This window comes from Amblyraja radiata, chromosome 22 (genome assembly GCF_010909765.2).
Source record: "Amblyraja radiata isolate CabotCenter1 chromosome 22, sAmbRad1.1.pri, whole genome shotgun sequence".
NCBI lineage: Eukaryota > Metazoa > Chordata > Chondrichthyes > Rajiformes > Rajidae > Amblyraja > Amblyraja radiata.
The window spans coordinates 15,889,924-15,909,503 of record NC_045977.1 but is presented as its reverse complement, the minus strand read 5'-3'; the positions used below and the strand labels follow the sequence as shown (position 1 = coordinate 15,909,503).

Sequence of the window (19,580 nt, the reverse complement as noted above, 5' to 3'; positions counted from 1 at the left end):
TATAGTTCTGAGTACAGGGAAGTGTAAACAATGTTTAGAGTTTGAACAGAATGGGTATCGCTTTAGCAAGTAGCAAATCTGCGGGGGGGGGGGGGATGTCATTTATGAGTAAATGGGACAGTTTGACTGACAGTTTGGATTTCTATTTCTGTGGATGTTATGCAGCAACCACTGATTTATATTGTTGAAAATCTTTTTTTAATGGATGATGGAGCCGAGAAGTATTCTAGTCACCCTGAGAAATTTAACAAATAATCAATGATAGGTTTACATTTTCATCAAAGGTAGGATTTCAGTTCATCTATAGGTGAAAATTGTGATAGAAGGTATCAAGATACAAAGGATAGAAGCAATCATTTAAAAAAAATCATATTTGTCATTTGGATCATTGTGCATTGAAAATTTGAGTTGTGATTTAAAATACTGACAGACCATAGCTTTAAAAAAATTGCAAGCAATATCTTCCATTGGAGAAAAATGCTTAAAGAAAATTTGATCAATAAGCCCACACCTCCTGTAATACCATATCTCAATGTACTTTGGGCCATATCATTTTTCAGGTGTAGTCATAATTCTAATGTGAGTAATTAAGCTGCAATTTGCATATAATCTACAGTCAAACATTTTGTTATCATATGCTCTACAACAGAACAATGAAATTATTACTTGGAGTAGCAGCCCACAGATTTGTAAACATAGTATTCAATAGATAATATAATAAACAGAAAAACAACTTCAATAAATTTAAAGAAATCAAATGTAGTACAAAGCAAAGCCTGAACACTCTAGGATCTAATGTAGATTGTTGTTTTTTTTTTAAATCCTGATATTCAGGTCTTCCCAATTAGCACAATGCAACATCTTTAATCAGATAAATTAATTCTGCAGAAATGCAAACCCAGGAAATGCACACCCATGCAACCCAGGCAATTCATAGCTCAGTTTAGTTGGAGTTCCTAGTATTTAATAGGCTGATGGTTGCTGGGCTGCTCCTGAACCTGGACGTTACTGTTTTCAGGCTCCTATATGACCGTCTTGAGAGCTTGACCAAAGTGGTGTGTGTCTTTAATGATATTGGTTGCTTTTTGAAACGCCGCTCTTCTAGATCCCTTCGGTGGAGAGGCCAGTACCTGTGATGGATTGAGCAGTGTTCATTGTTTTTTGTAACCTTCGTTCCTGGCATTCAAGTTATATATAGTTAGAATGGAGGAACTGCAGTGAATCGGATCTGTGCAGCATGGAAACAAGCCCCTCAACGCAACTTATCTATGCCAACCAAGTTTGCATTCTGGGCCAGATGCATTTGCCAACATTTGACCAACATCTCTCTGAACCCTTCCTATCCACATATCGGTCCAAAATCTTTTCAAAGTTGTTATAGTATCCGCTTCTGTAGCCTCCTCTGGCTCAAGTGAATTGTGTGATACATTTTGTTTTACTGATCGTAGTTGAACAGTTAATGTTGCTAGAGTCGAGGAGAATATCACCCCTCTAGATTTTTTAATATGCACCTGATAAATCGGGGTTTAATGGCATTTTTGAAATTTTACACCTTGGTCTTCTGAAACAGTTTGTGTCCACTATTTTATAATGCGTGTGTGAAGCAAAGCATATTGGATTGATTTTGTTTTACTTTTACTAAATTGTAAACACAAATCTTTGTTCATTGATAAATTAAGTTTCTGCCAACGTCTGAAGAAGGGTCTGGACCAAAAATGACTCCAATCTCTTCCCTCCAGAGATGCTGCCTGGCCCGCTGAGTTACTGTAGCATTTTGTGTCTACCTTTGATTTAAACCAGCATCTGTAGTTCTTTCCTACACTTTCTGCCAGAAATATCTGACTTAAATATTGCTGCAGTTTCTCAAACTACGTCTCAACCAAAAGAACTGACACTTAATAGTACCTCCCTAGACTAAGGGTTGGATCAGTTGTATATGTAGTCTGACTCTCCTGGGACAATATAATTTAACATTGCTATTTTACAATTCATTAGCTGTTCTTTGCACCTTTTATAGTATTTCAATGCAAAATTAGAAAATATCTTGCTTTAACATTGATAATTTGTGCTATTCCTTTTTAGGGAAAATTGGTCATGTTAAGTGTAAGCTTTATCGAATTATCAGAAGTTTCATCTTTCAGAGTGCAAAGTATTTTTCAATTGAAGTAATGTTTGCTTGTAATTCAATAATAGGATATGAATTTTAAAGAAAGGGGTGAGGTGATGTTGAAATGACATAGTAGGTGATGGACCCTCATCCGTTGTTTTCATTTGTACATTTTGTTATGGGGGATAGGGGATCGGAAAATAATATTTTAGCCTAATGCTGTGATTTATAGCTTAAGTAATTTCCTCCTGATCTACAATAGCTTTGAATTAAAGCACATTATATTTGCTGTTTTAAAATTGCAGAATTTAACTTTTTGTCTTTGATTACAGGAAGAATACAATACTACCGATAATTGTTTTCTGCTTGAATATTTGACCTTGCGAAGAATTGTGATTGCACTGGATTTGGTGCTGTGTATGTGGTTGCTACAAAAATGAGTGCAAGAGGAAAGGCATATTTGGCAGACCTAGGGGGAAGCTTCACAGAAGATGCACCAAGGCCACCTGTCCCAGGTGAAGAGGGCGAACTGGCATCCACAGACAGTAGGCAATTAAACCACTGTTTCTACCCCATAAAAAATGATGGGCTTAAAAGTGAGGCTTCCACAGCAACCCCACGGAGACCAGATTTGGATTTGGGTTATGAACCAGAGGGGAGTGCTTCACCAACACCCCCATACCTGAAATGGGCTGAGTCATTACACTCTTTGCTGGATGATCAGGATGGAATAAATTTATTCAGGACTTTCTTAAAACAAGAAGAATGTGTGGACCTGCTGGATTTTTGGTTCGCATGCAGTGGATTCAGGAAACTGGAACCTAATGATTCTAATGAAGAAAAGAGGCTTAAATTGGCAAAAGCCATATACAAGAAATACATTTTGGACAACAATGGTATTGTGTCCAGGCAGATCAAGCCAGCCACAAAATGTTTCATAAAGGATTGTGTTATGAAGCAACAGATAGACCCTGCTATGTTTGACCAGGCACAAACTGAAATTCAGACAATGATGGAGGAGAACACCTACCCTGTATTCCTGAAGTCTGATATTTATTTGGAATATACAAGGACAGGTGGCGAAAGTCCAAAGTTATATAGCGATCAGAGCTCGGGATCTGGGACAGGAAAAGCATTATTAGGATATTTACCTACTTTGAATGAGGACGAGGAATGGAAATGTGACCAAGACACAGATGAACAAAAAGGGAGAGATTTGGCTACTGTAAATAGGCTTACACAGAAATTGCTCATGGAAACAGCACCACAACGTGCTGGTCCAACCAGGCGATTCGATGAGGCTCGGGAATACAGGTAAATGATGTAGTATTAAATCAATTGTGAAATATTGAATGAAGCAAAATTCACTATTGTCGGTGTAATTTGTGATAATGCAACATTGAGCAGAAGTAGGCCTTTAATGTTTTTAAGCGTTCTGTTATTCAGTAAGATCTTAGTTATAATTTGTTATTGTTTCAGTGGAAGTTTTCATCTTTTTGTCTCTTTAAAACTTTAGCTATATTTTACTTGCTGGAATGCTCCTTTATGAACTTTGTTTCCTCCATTACAGCAATGATAATAGTTGTTTTCTTGTTTACTCATCATTTAACTTACTGGACTTGAAATTAATGTATACTTTGCTGTTGAAAAATGTGTTAATCAATCAAAGATATTTGGTGTATAAAATCAGTTTGTGGTGACTCTTATGCAGTCACAGTATGGGATTAAATTCATCAATTTAAGTTATCGAGTTTAGATTTAACATCTCCAAACCATTGGTGTAATTAAACTATTGCTTTGCATTTTGTTCTTGCAACTCAATGAAAACTTTGCTCAGTCTAGTCTGTTTATAATAATGTAATATGGACAGGAAAATAATATTTCTCTGAATTTGGTTAGATTGGTTGCAGTCCAGAGCAGCCTTGCAGTAAGAGACATGCTTTAACATTTTTGGAATTATTAGCCTTGCAAGCAATAATCACCAGAAAAGATAGCATGGATTACAAAATAATACATTTGAACTAGTTTATTTATCAGATTTTAAATGTTCCTTTTTATTGAGAGATATGTTACTGAATGAACTATCTAATCAATAAGGTAAGCATCTTTTTTATTTTTATGATTGTAGTGTTGGAGGAAAGGGGGAATTACATGGGGGGGGGGGGGGGCAGTGAGAGGAGGTTGTTAAACTGTCTTTGGAGAGAGGAGGAGAATTTCTTCAAAGTAGGCATACCTTGAGGAGATTTCGCAGTGGAGTAGACAAAATGTTTAAGAAGGAACTGCAGATGTTGGAAAATCAAAGGTAGACAAAAATGCTGGAGAAACTCAGCGGGTGAGGCAGCATCTATGGAGCGAAGGAAATAGGCACAATTACTTGTAAATTCTAAGACCTTGAGCCAATTTTATGTTTGTGGTATGTAATTGCAGATGTGCATTTCAAATAGAATGTGCTTTTTTTAAAGTTGGAAATTTTGGATTTAAGATGTCCTTTATTCTATTTTTTAAGAATTATCCAGTCCTCTTTACAATGTCATATTTGTTACTAAGGATGAATTGGGAGCAAACATTGTGAAAGTTTACTGTGGATTTTTCAAGAAGTTATCCTGTCATTGAAGACAGAAGGTGTTGGGGAGACTCTTGAGGTCATGGGTTGACATACACCTGGCTTTCTGCTGGATGTGAAATTGATTGAATAAATGGACAAAATCTGTATTCTCTTGCATCACGCAAACGTTTTGATAGGAAGCCAATCTGAATAAAAGGGAATGCAAAAGTATAAATATTTCAGGAAACTGCTGAAAGTACCAAGTTTGCATTGGTCAATGCATTGGTTCATAGTTGGCAGATTAATGAGGGCAATACTGAAACAAACAAAATTGTTGACTTTAATATTGAGTCCCAAAGGCTTCCCCTCTGACTGAATGAAAGTGCTTCACCCAACTAGGTGTGGTTTGCCAATGTGAAGGAGATTTTTTTAAATTAATCTCTAATTTCCATCATTAATCAATCAAACTGATGGCTTTGTAATCAACATATTGCCCTGGCCTTGCTGCATCGTAGCAATTCTCTTTCCGTTGTCACTTCTGCAATTGGAAACTTTAATTTGGAAAATAAGACAGTCATGATATTTTCGTTTTTTTTCTCTTGTGAGTCTGTGACCAGAATAATTATTACTGTCCACACATTCTGGTTGATCACTTTCATTTTGTTTCAAATTTATTTTTACATGTAAAGTAATTTGAGTTGGATCATTTACTCAACATTTCCCAACACTAATATAAATGTGTACACCATCCTTGCCGTCAAGGGTGGGGGGGGGGGTGGAAGATTGCAACCTTCACCTGTTTCGACGAATGCAATCAACCTGGCGTGCACAATCAAATAAGATCAAATAGAACAAGTTGTCCTACAACTTTAGGCTGTGCACGCCATACGCAAGAAGAAGCTGTCAAAGGGAACAGGTTTAAAAGTCAATACTCTTTCGTCTTGATTCCTGCTGCTAGTTAGGTGCCTGTATAAAATGTTATCTTTTCCTAGTCATGAGCAATTGGCAAAATGGGCAAAATAAAGAACTTTGTGCACAATATGTGTGAACATATTATTTTGAGGAATATGTTAGAGGTGTTCCAACTGTTGAAACTTTAATTGTTTTGAGACTATTGGATTAAATAATTCATTCAGATTAACCCTATTTTACTAAAGGGCTGAAGTGATTGTGTGTTGACACAAGCCAACTTCAAGAACATGGTTCAAATAAAGCAAAGAAAAATCGGATTTAATTCATTAGTTGTATACATACTTTCGACCAACAAGCACTGTTCATGTGGCGGTAACATTATGCAACCACATGCTCCTTAAATGCCTTTTCAAAACAAGCCATTAAATCAAGCAAAAAATAATTTGAGAATAGGCTCAATGCACATTTTGTTTAAGCCATTGAGTATATGCCATAACAGCTAATGTAGCATTGGCCTAGCAGTAGGCAATGGACTGCCTGTGACAAACTACCCAGCTGGGGCAGTAAACAACACCAATCCTCGCAAATGTATACTGCCTGGAGTATTTTTATTTTAAAATTGTCAATTTAATTTTTTTTGCAAATGGTGTCCAGATAGATCCTTGTTAGTTCCCAACTGATACTTGTGGTTTGAATGATGGAAGCATTTATTTATGAACTCCTTTCATCAAATAAGAACTTGACGGAGAAGGTCCATATCAATCGTATACCTTAGGACAAAGTGCAGTTTTTCTTTTTAAAACACAACAAAACATGCATGTAGAAAATTGTTTTTTTTGTAATAGTTAAGATTATTTGCTCATGCAATGTTTTTAAAAATAATTATTTGGTTCCTCAAGCCTGCATTTATAATATATAAGCAACCTCTGTGTTGCAGTATTTTGGTGATGGCAATTCACCCTTGCAAAATTCTCAAATCATTGTAACTGTGGTACACAATAAAAATTGCTCTGTAAGCAGGCTTGAAGTTACTGCAGGCTTGAAGTTAATGTGGAAAAAGGTGAATACAATTTATTTCAACTAATTTCCTGATGCACACACAGATGTCATGACTTTGAGCGGCAGAAAATCACAAAAAGGACCGTTTTCTGGGAATGTAATCTGCCCATAATGTAGAGGTAGGTCTCTAAAGATTAGGCGCAAGCTTAATTACGAAACAATCTCACATGTTATGAACACGCTTTTCATATCCGTGTGATATTCCACAATGTATCAAAGTTGAAAAAAAAAGACACTCCATTGATATTTGAACAGGGCCCACCCTATTCAGTAATGTGAATTGATCTAGTGGCTGGGGAACACCAGCCATGAGTGCTTCACTAGCTGAAATTCACTGTCATTTCACAGAAGTAGTTATACAATGTAATGAAAAAGATTAGATACTAATGTATTAAAGTTGCAGGACAGATTTTAGACCGTTGGTGGCAGAAGAGAAACGTGCATGTGCACAACATTTAAAAAAAATGCCTGTGATTAGTGGAACCAGTTTTTGAATTGGTGGCATAGAATTTAGTCTGGGGGATGGAATTGACCTAAATTGGATTCTGTTCATTTTCAGCAGTTGTATACAAATGTTCATTGTGTCTTGCATCTTGTATCTTCCATTTGTGTTTCTATATTTTGTCCTTTGTCCAATTTTCACCAATGACATTGGTGGACTGGATTATAGTGGAAGACTGTTTTGCTACATTGTGGAGCTTTTAGTAGAAATAGAACTTTATCATGTAGGTCAAAATAAGTTCAGGAAAATTCTACACTCTAGAAATTAGGAAGTGCTTAACATGTTAGACTTTTGTTTCATAAAGATTAGAATCAGATTATATTGTGTTAAAGGATTTTACAGATGTTTGCAGCAAGCAACTGATAAATCTGGAAGGTTTTGAAATGGATTAATTTAGTTGGATAGTTTCATGATCTGTAATGTATCTAAAATAACTGCACTGGGCTCAATTCCTAATTTTTGGCTTGAGCAACTGACTATTACTCGAACAAAATATTGTTATTTATTAAATATATAGAATGTTAAAACTATATGTAAAGCTGTAGAATATGTAGTCGGTGGCCAGACTACAGTGGTCAGTTTTGAGCACTGCACATTTGTAGTTATAAAGAAAAATGCAAAACAAGTTAGAATTATAATACACTAGACAACCCGTTGGGACCCCGTTGTGATGCCAGAGATCCTTGAGACGTTCAGTTATTTCAAATCCCGTCAACTGCGTATGCGCAGATACTGGGCCCGGCAACCCTCCCCCAACTGTGCAGGCTTGGCTGACGGGCCGGGCAAGTGGCTCCGCACTGCATCTTGTTTGTCTGCATGCATGCGTGTGAGTGAGCTCAAGGAACTACACCAAAACAGTACTCAATAGCGTGAAAAAATTTGCTCTGCCTTCTCACCTTTGTCCCGTGGTCATTTGTATAGTTACATACAGATTGATATATTTCACGTTATTGACATTTAAATGTTTAAAAAAGCCCACTTTGAGAAGAATAACTGTGACTGGGCTGTGAGAATGTTCTGGTAGTTGCAGCTATGATGTCACAATGCCATCTCACAGTAGTACAATCACAATGGGATCTCATTTACATACGCTGCCCTGAACATTCCGCCACCCGACAATGACATCGCACTGGGATCTCAGCTGCCACCCACCTCGCTCATCTTTGTACCTAGTGAGTGGTATTAGAGAACAGCATTATATTCATTCCAACTCCAGCCCGTCAGTGTGGGTGTGGGCTCGTGCGGGCAGGCGTGGACTCGTGAGGACGCGCGCGGGCTAGTGTGCATGGGATAGTGTGTGTGTGTGAGGGCATGTGCGTTGTCTAGTGTGTGGGCGTGTGTGTGGGCATGGGCTAGTGTGGGTGCGGGCGTGGGCTAGTGTGTGGGCTTGTGTGTGTGTGTGCGTGGGGTGGTAGGGGCTAGTGTGCGTCGGGGAGGTTTTTTTATCGCGATTTTCATTGGGGGGGGGTGGGATACGGGAGCTTTCATTTAAAAAAACGTCGCAAATTTCATCGTGGGGGTGTAAGTTGGGGGGTGGTGAGGAGTGGGGGAGCAGGGGGATAGAGGGTGAGGAGTGGGGGAGCAGGGGGATAGAGGGAGAGGAGGGTGGTAAGGAAGGGAAAGTTGTGGGGGAGGAGGAGGGCAGTTGGGAGGTCAGGACGGAGAGTGGCGGGGTGGGATAGGGAGCAGGGAGATAGAGGGAGAGGGAGCAGGGAGATAGAGGGAGAGGAGCTGGGTTATGGAGGAAGGTAGTGACTGAGGGTCGGGAAGGGAGTGGGGAGGAGAGGACGAGAGCGTAATGAAGGGGGGGGGGGTGAAGAGGAGGGGGTGGGTGTGTTGGATGAGGGAGAATGGAGGAGGATAGGGGTAGGAAGAGGGATGGCGAGGCGCAGTTGGGGAGGGTTGCCCTGACTCGCATTGCAACTGGGATCTCTGGCATCACAGCGGGAACCCGTCAGCTGTGCCTGAGCAGTTGGGGGCTATGGGTGAGTGGTGGAATATTGCATTGGGGGAACGGGGCCCGACGGGTCCCACTTGGTCTGGTATAATTACTAAAACTCTCATCTTGTTTGTACCTACTTACATACATACCTATATTTGTATATACCTATATTTGTTTCTGAAACTGCGCAAAAACGGTACACGATACTGCGACAATTTTATGCCCACCATACTCACCATTGTCCTCGGATGTGCAGTAGCAATTTTCGTTCAGATTGATGTTATATTCTATAAGTTATTGACGTTTAAAACGTAAAAAATTAAAACAGCGCCTCCACTTGCCGTCTTCACTTGACTGGCGTCACAAAGGGTACCCAACGGGTCCTCAGTTGCGCCTGCACAGTTGGGACCTTTTCCCATTTTCAGATTGCCATATTTTTCCTTCATGTTTATCAGCCTGGCCTCACAATGGGGATCCAACGGCTACAAGGGTAAGTTTCCTTTTATTTTACAAACGCCTTCACGGGTCCTTTCTACCCCCCCCCCCCCCCCCCCCCGGTCCCTTGAGCTGATCCGGGGGCAGGGAGAGGCCGCGCAGTGGGCGGCGGTATAAGATGGGCGGCGGAGGGAGAGGGGAGGGACCCGGGGCAAAGACTAGGCCGCAGCCTCAGTCTCTCACTCCCCCGTCTCCAGGCCGCTCGGGGCGTGGTGGAATATGACGTTGGGTGACGGGGCCCAGCGGGCCCTCTCTTGGTCTAGTATATATAGATAAGCAGTGCAGGCAGGAACTCTGTGGAGCAGGCAGCATCTATGCAAGGAAATGGGCAGACGACATTTCAAGTAGGAACCCTTCAAACTGGGAACAAATTGGACAAACCTTGGGCTTTTCAAACGGAAATAGTGGTGTTGGTGAAGGAAATACTTGTACAAGTATAATAAAATAGGAGCTGGGCTAGGTCACTTTGGTTTATAATGCTGCCCTGTACTTCGCGATGATTATGACTGATCAACCTCTGACCTCCTTTGCTGTTCCAGTTTCCTATAGTCCTCAGTAGTGATGTACACAAGGTAATAGAGATGGTAAATCGATGGTACTTCAAATTCAGTTGTCAGATGCATGCCGCAGTTAAGGTTCATACAAAAGATACAATCTTTCCATGCGAAGATTCATAATACACCTAAGTTGGCTATGTCTACCAGCTGGATTAAAGGAAATTGAATATATAGATTGCAAGAAGGGACATTTAGAGTCTTCCTGAACATTTCACACCATTACAATATACTTTATTAATTCTATTTGTTCCTCAAACACAGAAACAGGCAAGTAGCGTAGAGCTGCTGCCTCAGTGCTGGAAACCTGGGTTGGATCCTGACCTCGGATATTGTCTGTGCAGGGCTTTCACATTCTCCCTGTGACCCCATGAGTTTTCTGACTGTTACGGATTCCTCCCACGCCCCAAAGGCGTGCATGTTTGTAGGTTTATTAGCTACATTGGGTTACCATTTGCTCTTACTGTGCATGAAATGGATGAGAAAGTGGGATAACATAGAACTACTGTGATCGGTGGTCTGCGTAGACAATGGGCTGAAGAGCCTGTTTACATGCTGGATACCTAAAATAGAAAACCTGATCACCTTCACTTTGTGTGGGCTTGCTGCATGGTAATAAGCTAGAATGAGTACAGCAGGATAATCCGTGGCAAGACCAGTGCATTAGCATCCACAAGTATTTGAGAGATTTCAGCAGGTCCTCATCTTGAACCTGTGGGATGATTCTGGTCCAGAATATGCAACGAGAATTGGTTTTGTATTTTAACTCAATGTTCTTTGACTATCAGGTTTTATCTCTAGCAGGGTCTCGACCCGAAACGTCACCTTTCTCTCCAGAGATGCTGCCTGTCCTGCTGAGTAACTCCAGCTTTTTGTATCTTTCTTAGGTTTAAACCAGCATCTGCAGTTCCTTCCTACACATTTATCTCTAGTTCTGATAGAAGGAAATCAATCTGAAATATTAACTGGAGGCTGCCTGACTGAGTGCTGGCATTTTCTAATTTTTCATATTTCCAGTTTCCATTTACTTGGTTTTGACATAAAGACTAAAGTGCGTGTAGAATGTCCAAGAGGTGTAAATGGTACCAAGGATATTCTCCACGTGTGAACTTGTATGGGAGTGAATTTTGGAATTATTAGCTTGCAAGCAATTATCACCAGAAAAGATAGTCTGGATTACAAAATAATACATTTGAACGTTTATTTATCAGATTTTATATGTTCCTTTTTATTGAGAAATATGTTACTGCATGAACTATCTAATCAATAAGGTAAGCATCTTTTTTATTTTTATCGTCGTAGAGTTGGAGGGAAGGGTGAATTACAGAGGGGGGGGGGGGGGGGGTGCAGTGAGAGGAGGTTGTTAAACTGTCTTCGGAGAGAGGAGGAGAACTTCTTCAAAGTAGGCAGACCTTGAAGAGATTTCGTAGTGGAGTAGACAAAATGTTTAAGAAGGAACTGCAGATGCTGGTAAATCGAAGGTAGATAAAAATGCTGGAGAAACTCAGTGGGTGAGGCAGCATCTATGGAGCGAAGGAAATAGGCAACGTTTCGGTTATTGTTGAAAAATGTTTAAGCTGTTTCTCGCTAAAAACCCCTTCTGTTGAATTTGTTGTCTGGCCATTGAATCGGTACAATTGCAACCATAGTTTTACCCTTTAACATTGTTTTTGCGAACCTGTTGCTTGCAGCTATCATTTGCCAAAATGTAAAAGCATGCATGTCACAGCCAAGAAGTCCATGCACAATTTCGAAAACTTTCCCAGGTAGTGTTTTTTCTCTGAACACATTTTTCTCAACTATTGTCTGTACTAGCAAGAACGTTGTGATGGATTCAGAATCTGTTTTGACATGAACTCTGACAAATGAGAATTTACTTTAAAGGGAAATCTCATTTTTAAGTTCTTGATAAGACATTTGTAATCTCCTCAAAAATAGAGAATGTTTCACAGTAGCTCATGATCTCAACTAATTTAGTATTGAAACTTCTTTCAATATTAAGTTATTCAATATTTGTCAGTATCAAAGTTAGTGAACATTATGCAATACAAGATTTTACTTTCTGAAAACTTAATTGAGGGCTAATTCAAAATACATGAAATGTTCACCTTTCCATTCTAATCTTATAGAGAATTGTATATTAATCTGAAGGTACACAAAAATGCTGGAGAAACTCAGCGGGTGCAGCAGCATCTATGGAGCGAAGGAAATAGGCGACGTTTCGGGCCAAAACCCTTCTTCAGACTGATGGGGGGTGGGGGGGAGAAGGAAGGAAAAAGGGAGGAGGAGGAGGAGCCCGAGGGCGGGGGGATGGGAGGAGACAGCTCGAGGGTTAAGGAAGGGGAGGAGACAGCAGGGGCTAGCAAAACTGGGAGAATTCAACGTTCATGCCATCCGGACGCAAGCAACCCAGGCGGAATATGAGGGGCTGTTCCTCCAATTTCCGGTGTTGCTCACTCTGGCAATGGAGGAGACCCAGGACAGAGAGGTCGGATTGGGAATGGGAGGGGGAGTTGAAGTGCTGAGCCACCGGGAGTTCAGGTAGGTGGTACGGGAGGGAAGGGAAGAATTGACAAGGGAGTTGCGGAGGGAGCGGTCTTTGCGAAAGGCAGACATAGGGGGAGATGGGAAGATGTGGCGAGTGGTGGGGTCACGTTGGAGGTGGCGGAAATGGCGGAGGATTATTTGTTGTATTTGCCGGCTGGTGGGGTGAAAGGTGAGGACTAGGGGGACTCTGCTCTTGTTGCGAGTGCGGGGATGGGGGAGAGAGAGCAGTGTTGCGGGGTATGGATGAGACCCTGGTGCGAGCCTCGTCTATGGTGGCGGAGGGGAATCCCCGTTCCCTGAAGAACGAGGACATTTCCGATGCCCTGGTGTGGAACGTCTCATCCTGGGAGCAGATGCGGCGTAGCGGAGGAATTGGAAGTAGGGGATGGAGTCTTTACAGGGGGCAGGGTGGGAAGACGTGTAGTCCAGATAGCCATGTGAGTCAGTTGGTTTGTAGTGTATGTCGGTCAGAAGTCTGTCCCCTGCGATGGAGATGGTGAGGTCAAGGAATGGTAGGGAAGTGTCGGAAATGGTCCAGGTGTATTGGAGTGCCGGATGGAAGTTGGTGGTGAAGTGGATGAAGTCAGTCAATATTAATCTGGTTGAGGTGATGGTGCTCTGACTTCACGACTCTGAAGTAAACTAGTGGAACCCAGTTCCTAGTGTGAGCATGCAATTTGGTCTATTGGGTAATATATTTAACCATTTTTTTCCCTGCAGGGTTTAATGTTTTTGGAGAATCAACTCTTGTAGGAATTTCTCTTTGTCCAGGGTGACATTTATCCCTTGTGCCTTTGGGGCATACTCTACTGTTTATCTACATTACATCCAAAAGTAACTAGTAATATGTGAAGCACTATAAAAGCAGAAGACTCGTCTTCTAAGCCCTTTTGTCCCGATTGCTTTTCAGGCAATGAAAAACTTTTGAGATCTAATTTGGGGGATTTTTCAAGGAATGTGCCATGGTATTATTTCCAAATACCTTTTCAATTTCCTAGTCTGTGTTCGTAGTATTAAGGGAATCTAAAAATGGTGTGATCAATTCACTTAAACTGTGGATGACACATGTCGTCTTCAAGGTTGTTTTATGTGAAACAATAGCGCCTATTTTAAAGTCCATTGATGAGTTCTTGTGCAATGTTCAATACCAGTACTTTACATCCACTCTTTCTTTGACCCTGGTTTCTAATATCTGAAAGAGTTCAAATAAGTTCTAAAGATTACTGAATTCTATCGGTTCAATTATTTCAAAACTAAAGTTTTTTAGCACCTAGTCCCAGATATGTGATATTTTGGTCCAGAACGTTCGCTTATTTGGATGGCGTAGTTAATTTATGCTCAGTAAGCATCAGTGCAACATTTTTGACCATCTTTTAGAAATGTCTGCTTAGAATTATATTGGATAATAGACTGCATCTTTTATTTTCTACTATCTTTTTCATCATTGTAATTTCTTAATACTTTTCTAACATTTTGGTTTTGTTATTAATTCCAAACTATTTCATTCATTCCTGCTAAATGGTATAAGAACCCGGAGGAAACCCGCAAGGTCAACCTGGATCTCTGGCACTATAAGGCAGCAGCTCTACCAAGTACCTCTGCCAATTACATACATACTGACAAGTGGGAGATTTACAAGATGAATTTTCTGGCTGTTGCGGAGCTGCAACCATCTTCTGCCTTGTTTGAACTCTGGTTACAGCCACATTTCTGACTGGCAGGCTATTTGGGTTGCAGACCATTCTTGGGAATGGAATCCTGCTGAGAAGCGGGAATGACCTGTAATCTTGTCTATGGTATGTTGAAATTACTAGATGCAAGTCTTCATTACATATTTAATAACTTACGAGAATAATCTGGTTAAGGTCCATACTTAAGAAAGGATGTACTAGCCCTGGAGGCAGTGCAGCGAAGGTTTACAAGATTAATTCCTGCAATGAGGGGATTGACATATGAGGAAAGGTTAAGTAGGCTGGAACTCTACTCTTTGGAGTTTAGAAGAATGAGAGGCGATCTCATTGAAACATATAAGATCGTGAGGGGCCTTGATCGGGTGGATGCACCGAGGATGTTCCCAATGATCGGGGAAACTAGAACTAGAGGACATAGTTGCAGAATAAGGGGGGGCTCTTTTAAAACTGAGATGAGGAAGAACTTCTTCACCCAGAGGGTGGTTAATTTATGGAATTCACTGCCCCAGGGAGCAGTGGAAGCAGAAACTTTAAATATATTTAAGACTAAAATAGATGGTTTTTTAGCTGCCAAGGGGATAAGGGGCTACGGGGAGAGGGCAGGGATATGGACCTAGGTATGGTTAGTATAGTAAGACCTGAGTGATCTCCTGGACAAGTGTCGATCGCCTGGATTGGGGTCGGAGAGGAATTTCCCGGATTTTTTCCCCGAATTGGACCTGGGTTTTTATCCGGTTTTTTGCCTCCCCCAGGAGATCACGAGGTTCTTGGGGTGGAGAGGGGTGATAGCGGTATAAAGGGGAGGGTAGTGTCTTGTGTTCTGTGTCTTGTGTCTACTGTTTGTGGGTAAGTGTGTCTTTTTAGTGTTCAGCCATGAGCGAATGGCGGTGCGGGCTCGACGGACCTGGTGGTCTACTCTCGCACCTAATTTCTATGTTTCTAATATTTGTGGCTCATTGGAGAAGTAAATGTACCTCCTTTGTGGAAGTGACTAAACCTCCCACCCCCTCCAGTTTACCCAACCTATTCTATGAACCCCAGTTTGATATTCCTCAGCTAGGTGAAAAAATGTCTTACGATACAATAGAACTTTATTTACCCCAGGAGAGAAATTGATCTGCCAACAGTCATAAAAAAACACAAAATACATGAAACGTGAAATAGTTTCCTTGAAACATGAAATCCTTGCTAGGATCTATGCTGTCAAGCCCCTTAAGATTAAAATGAAATTAAATTCCCTGTTGTTTGCATAAACTGTGGGAACAAAGGCCTTTGTTTCTTCTACCATCTCCTTCATATAAAAACGATCTAATGTACCTTGTGTACTCAAAGACAAAATAATTTTGGTCACTTAAGTAGCATGGTCCAAATATGATTTTCGTTGTCATTGCATTGTTTATGAAATCCCTTAAAGGGTTAAAAAAAATTCCAATAGATTGTCCCATAAGAAAATCCAGATATTTCTGAATGCTTGAAATTGTCTTTTTTTAAATCTTATTTCCCTCGTAGATGACATTTCCAATTCAAGTACATCTATTGTATTTGTATTATGTCACTTTACTTCTCCTAAATCTCATTGCATCTTTGTCACGGATTAGTTTTCAACCAAACCTTTATGTCAAGAAACTTGTATACATTATGAACGGTCCCGGGATCCTTTATCTGAATGATTTAACATGGACTGTAAATTATGAGGTCCGAATACATATTTGTGTAGTGTCGTGAGTTAACTAATGGTTAATCCTTTCTAATGTAATGCCTGCAATTCAATGAGTTCTAACTTGATGTAGGGGTCCACAAGAATCTATTGTGTATATCACAATTAAATCTTGTTTGCCCTATATCTACTTTGCTAGGTAAAGACTCCATCAAACTTTTTTCTTAGATCTTTGGCTCTGCTTAATGTTTGAGTGCTCTAATACTGTCCTGAATAATCAGTAGCGATTGCTGCTGGTGCTGTCAGGCTAATTGCTTATTTGCTCTCTCCTAGAACAGCGGGCATATGTTTACATCTTTCAGTGTGAAGTCTATTCTAAAATCATACTTAACCCAGCCTTGGGTTTTCATTTGGGTAACAAGGCTAATTGTTTTGGTATATGATAACTAATTGTATATTGATCTTGTGGACCATTTGATTTTTCAAGCAATTTTAAGTATGGCTTCAGGAATCATTTGTATATTTAGATTTGTGGTTTACTGATTCATTCATCTATGGACCTACAGGCAATCTTGAAGATTTCAGTTACCCTGGCCTTGACATTCAGAGAATCTATCAGATTATTGCAAATAAATCCAATTGTAGCTTTATTGGTGTGTATTGTAAAATTGTTAATGATTAAACTGTTTCCCCACAAAGCAAATTCTAAGCATGGAATAGAAAGGTAGAACATTTAGTATTTCTAGATTTCTTTAATGTACGTTTAAAATATACAGCCTGGTTTAATGTAACATTTCTCCATTCTAACCGTAAATTGAAATATTTTCTGAATGAGAGTTTGCTGAAGGATGAGCTGATACAAATATGGTATCTGCACATCTAGGATCTAAGGAAGATATTGTCTATATTGTCAATCATACATTGAAAAATGGCTAAATTAACAGCATAGGGCTAGATTGAAGTGTAAAACTCTGGTGAATTTCATGTAAAAAAACCTGGATCAATAGGAATTGGACAGAGCAAAAATAAATAGTTGGGATGGAACATGGTTTAAAAAAAAAACAAGACACAATCTGCTGGAGTAACTGGTCAGGCAGCATCTCTGGAGAACGTGGATAGGTGACATATTGGGCTGGGGCCTTTCAGATTGTGGTGATGGGGGAAGAAAGCTAGAAGAGAGGAGGGGCAAGACAAAGCCTGACAGGTAATAGATTGATGCAGGTGAAGGAGGGGCTGGGGGGGTTGGTAGGCAGATGGTTGAACAAAGGCTGCGGACGGACGAAAATAGGAGGTATAAAAGTAAACAATCCCAGATCAAACTCCAACAGTTAAAATGGGAAGAATGAGTATTAGTGGCAAATTGACGAGTCGATACAGTGCCCTCCATAATGTTTGGGACAAAGACACATTTATTTATTAGCTTCTGTACTCCAGAATTTGAGATTTGTAATAGAAAAAATCACGTGGTTAAAGTGTGCATTGTCAGATTTTATTGAAGGTGTTATTATACATTTTGGTTTCATCATGTTGAAATTACAGCAGTGTTTATACATAGTCCCCCCATTTCAGGGCATCCTTAATGATTGGGACACGTGGCTTCACAGGTGTTTGTAATTGCTCAGGTGTGTTTAAAATTCTCCTTAATGCAGGTATAAGAGAGCTCTCAGCGCCTAGTCTTTCCTCCAGTCTTTCCATTACCTTTGGAAACTTTTATTGCTGTTTATCAACATGAGGACCAAAGTTGTGCCAAAGAAAGTCAAAGAAGCCATTATGAGACTGAGAAACAAGAGTAAAACTGTTAGAGACATCAGCCAAACCTTAGGCTTACCAAAATGAACTGTTTGGAACATCATTAAGAAGAAAGAGAGCACTGGTGAGCTTACTAATCACAAAGGGACTGGCAGGCCAAGGAAGACCTCGACAGCTGATGACAGAATAATTCTCTCTCTTTCATAAAGAAAAAATCCCCAAACACCTATCCGACAGATCAGAAACACACTTCAGGAGTCGGGTATGAATCCGCAGAATACTTCATGAACATAAATACAGAGGCTACACTGCAAGATGCAAACCACTGGTTAGTCACAAAACTAGGATGGCAAGGTTACAGTTTGCCTCGAAGTACTTAAAAGAGCAACCACAGTTCTGGAAAAAAAGGTCTTGTGGACAGATGAGATGAAGATTAACTTATATCAGAGTGATGGCAAGTGCAAAGTATGGAGGAGAGAAGGAACTGCCCAAGATCCAAAGCATATTACCTCATCAGTGAAACACGGTGGTGGGGGTGTTATGGCCTGGGCATGTGTGGCTGCTGAAGGTACAGGCTCACTTATTGTTATTGATGATACAACTGCTGATGGTAGTAGCATAATGAATTGTGAAGTATAGACACATCCTATCTGCTCGAGTTCAAACAAATGCCTCAAAACTCATTGGCCGGCGGTTCATTCTACAGCAAGACAATGATCCCAAACATACTGTTAAAGCAACAAAGGAGTTAATCAAAGCCAAAAAATGTTAAATTCTTGAGTCGCCAAGCCAATCACCCGATCTGAACTCAATTGAGCATACCTTTTATATGCTGAAGAGAAAACTGAAAGGGACTAGCCTCCAAAACAAGCATAAGCTAAAGATAGGTGCAAAACAGGCCTGGCAGAGCATCACCAAAGAAGGTGCTGTCCTCACCAGAGAAGGTGCTGTCCATGAATCGCAGACTCAAGCAGTCATTGCATGCAAAGGATATGCAACAAAATACTAAACTCCTCCCCTTTCTTTCAAAAACCCTGGAGCGTATCGTTGCGTCGCAACTTCATTCCCACCTCCTTGCGTATAACCTACTTGAACCCCTCCAATCTGGCTTTCGCCCCCTCCATAGCACAGAAACTGCTCTCCTCAAAGTCCTCAACGACCTCCTCACCTCTGCTGACACTGGTTCCCTCAACATCCTCATCCTCCTCGACCTGAGCGCAGCCTTCGTTACAGTGAACCACAACATCCTGCTCACCAGACTCAAAGACCTCGGCATTGAAGGCTCTGTACTCAGCTGGCTCCATTCCTACCTTTCCGCCGATGACACCCAGATCTACCTCGGCACCAAATCCCCCCACACCCCCCCCCCCCCCCCCCCACCCCCCCCCCCCCCTCTCCCATATCAACTCCTGTTTGTCAGCTATAAAAATCTGGATGCAACATAACTTCCTCAAACTCAACAGCGATAAGACAGAATTCCTCCTCATAGGCTCCAAAGCCACACTCAGCAAAATCAATAACCCCACTCTCACCATCGACGGCACCACTGTCTCCCCATCTCCCAAGGCCTGCAATCTTGGCGTGACCTTTGATTCCACCCTCTCCCTTGAGCCTCACATCCGCCATGTCATTAAAACCTCCATTCATCTCCGCAACATCGCCAAACTCAGACCCTCTCTCACACCTCCCGCTGCTGAAAGACTCATCCATGCCTTCATCTCCTCCCGACTGGACTATTGCAACTCACTTCTCCTTGGCATCAGCTCCACCTACATCAACTGACTCCAACTGGTCCAGAACGCAGCCGCCCGACTCATCAC

General features: G+C 40.9%; 1 protein-coding gene across 2 annotated transcripts in view; it reads left to right on the top strand.

The window, feature by feature from the left end:
• Positions 1-19,580, top strand: part of axin1 (axin 1) — a 136,946-nt gene that overhangs the window by 4,882 nt on the left and 112,484 nt on the right. For both annotated transcript variants that reach the window (XM_033040475.1, XM_033040476.1), the window contains exon 2: positions 2,440-3,421. In XM_033040475.1, coding sequence (XP_032896366.1) covers positions 2,544-3,421 — 878 coding nt within the window. In that variant the 5' untranslated portion in view covers positions 2,440-2,543. The remainder of the gene's footprint in view (positions 1-2,439; positions 3,422-19,580) is intronic.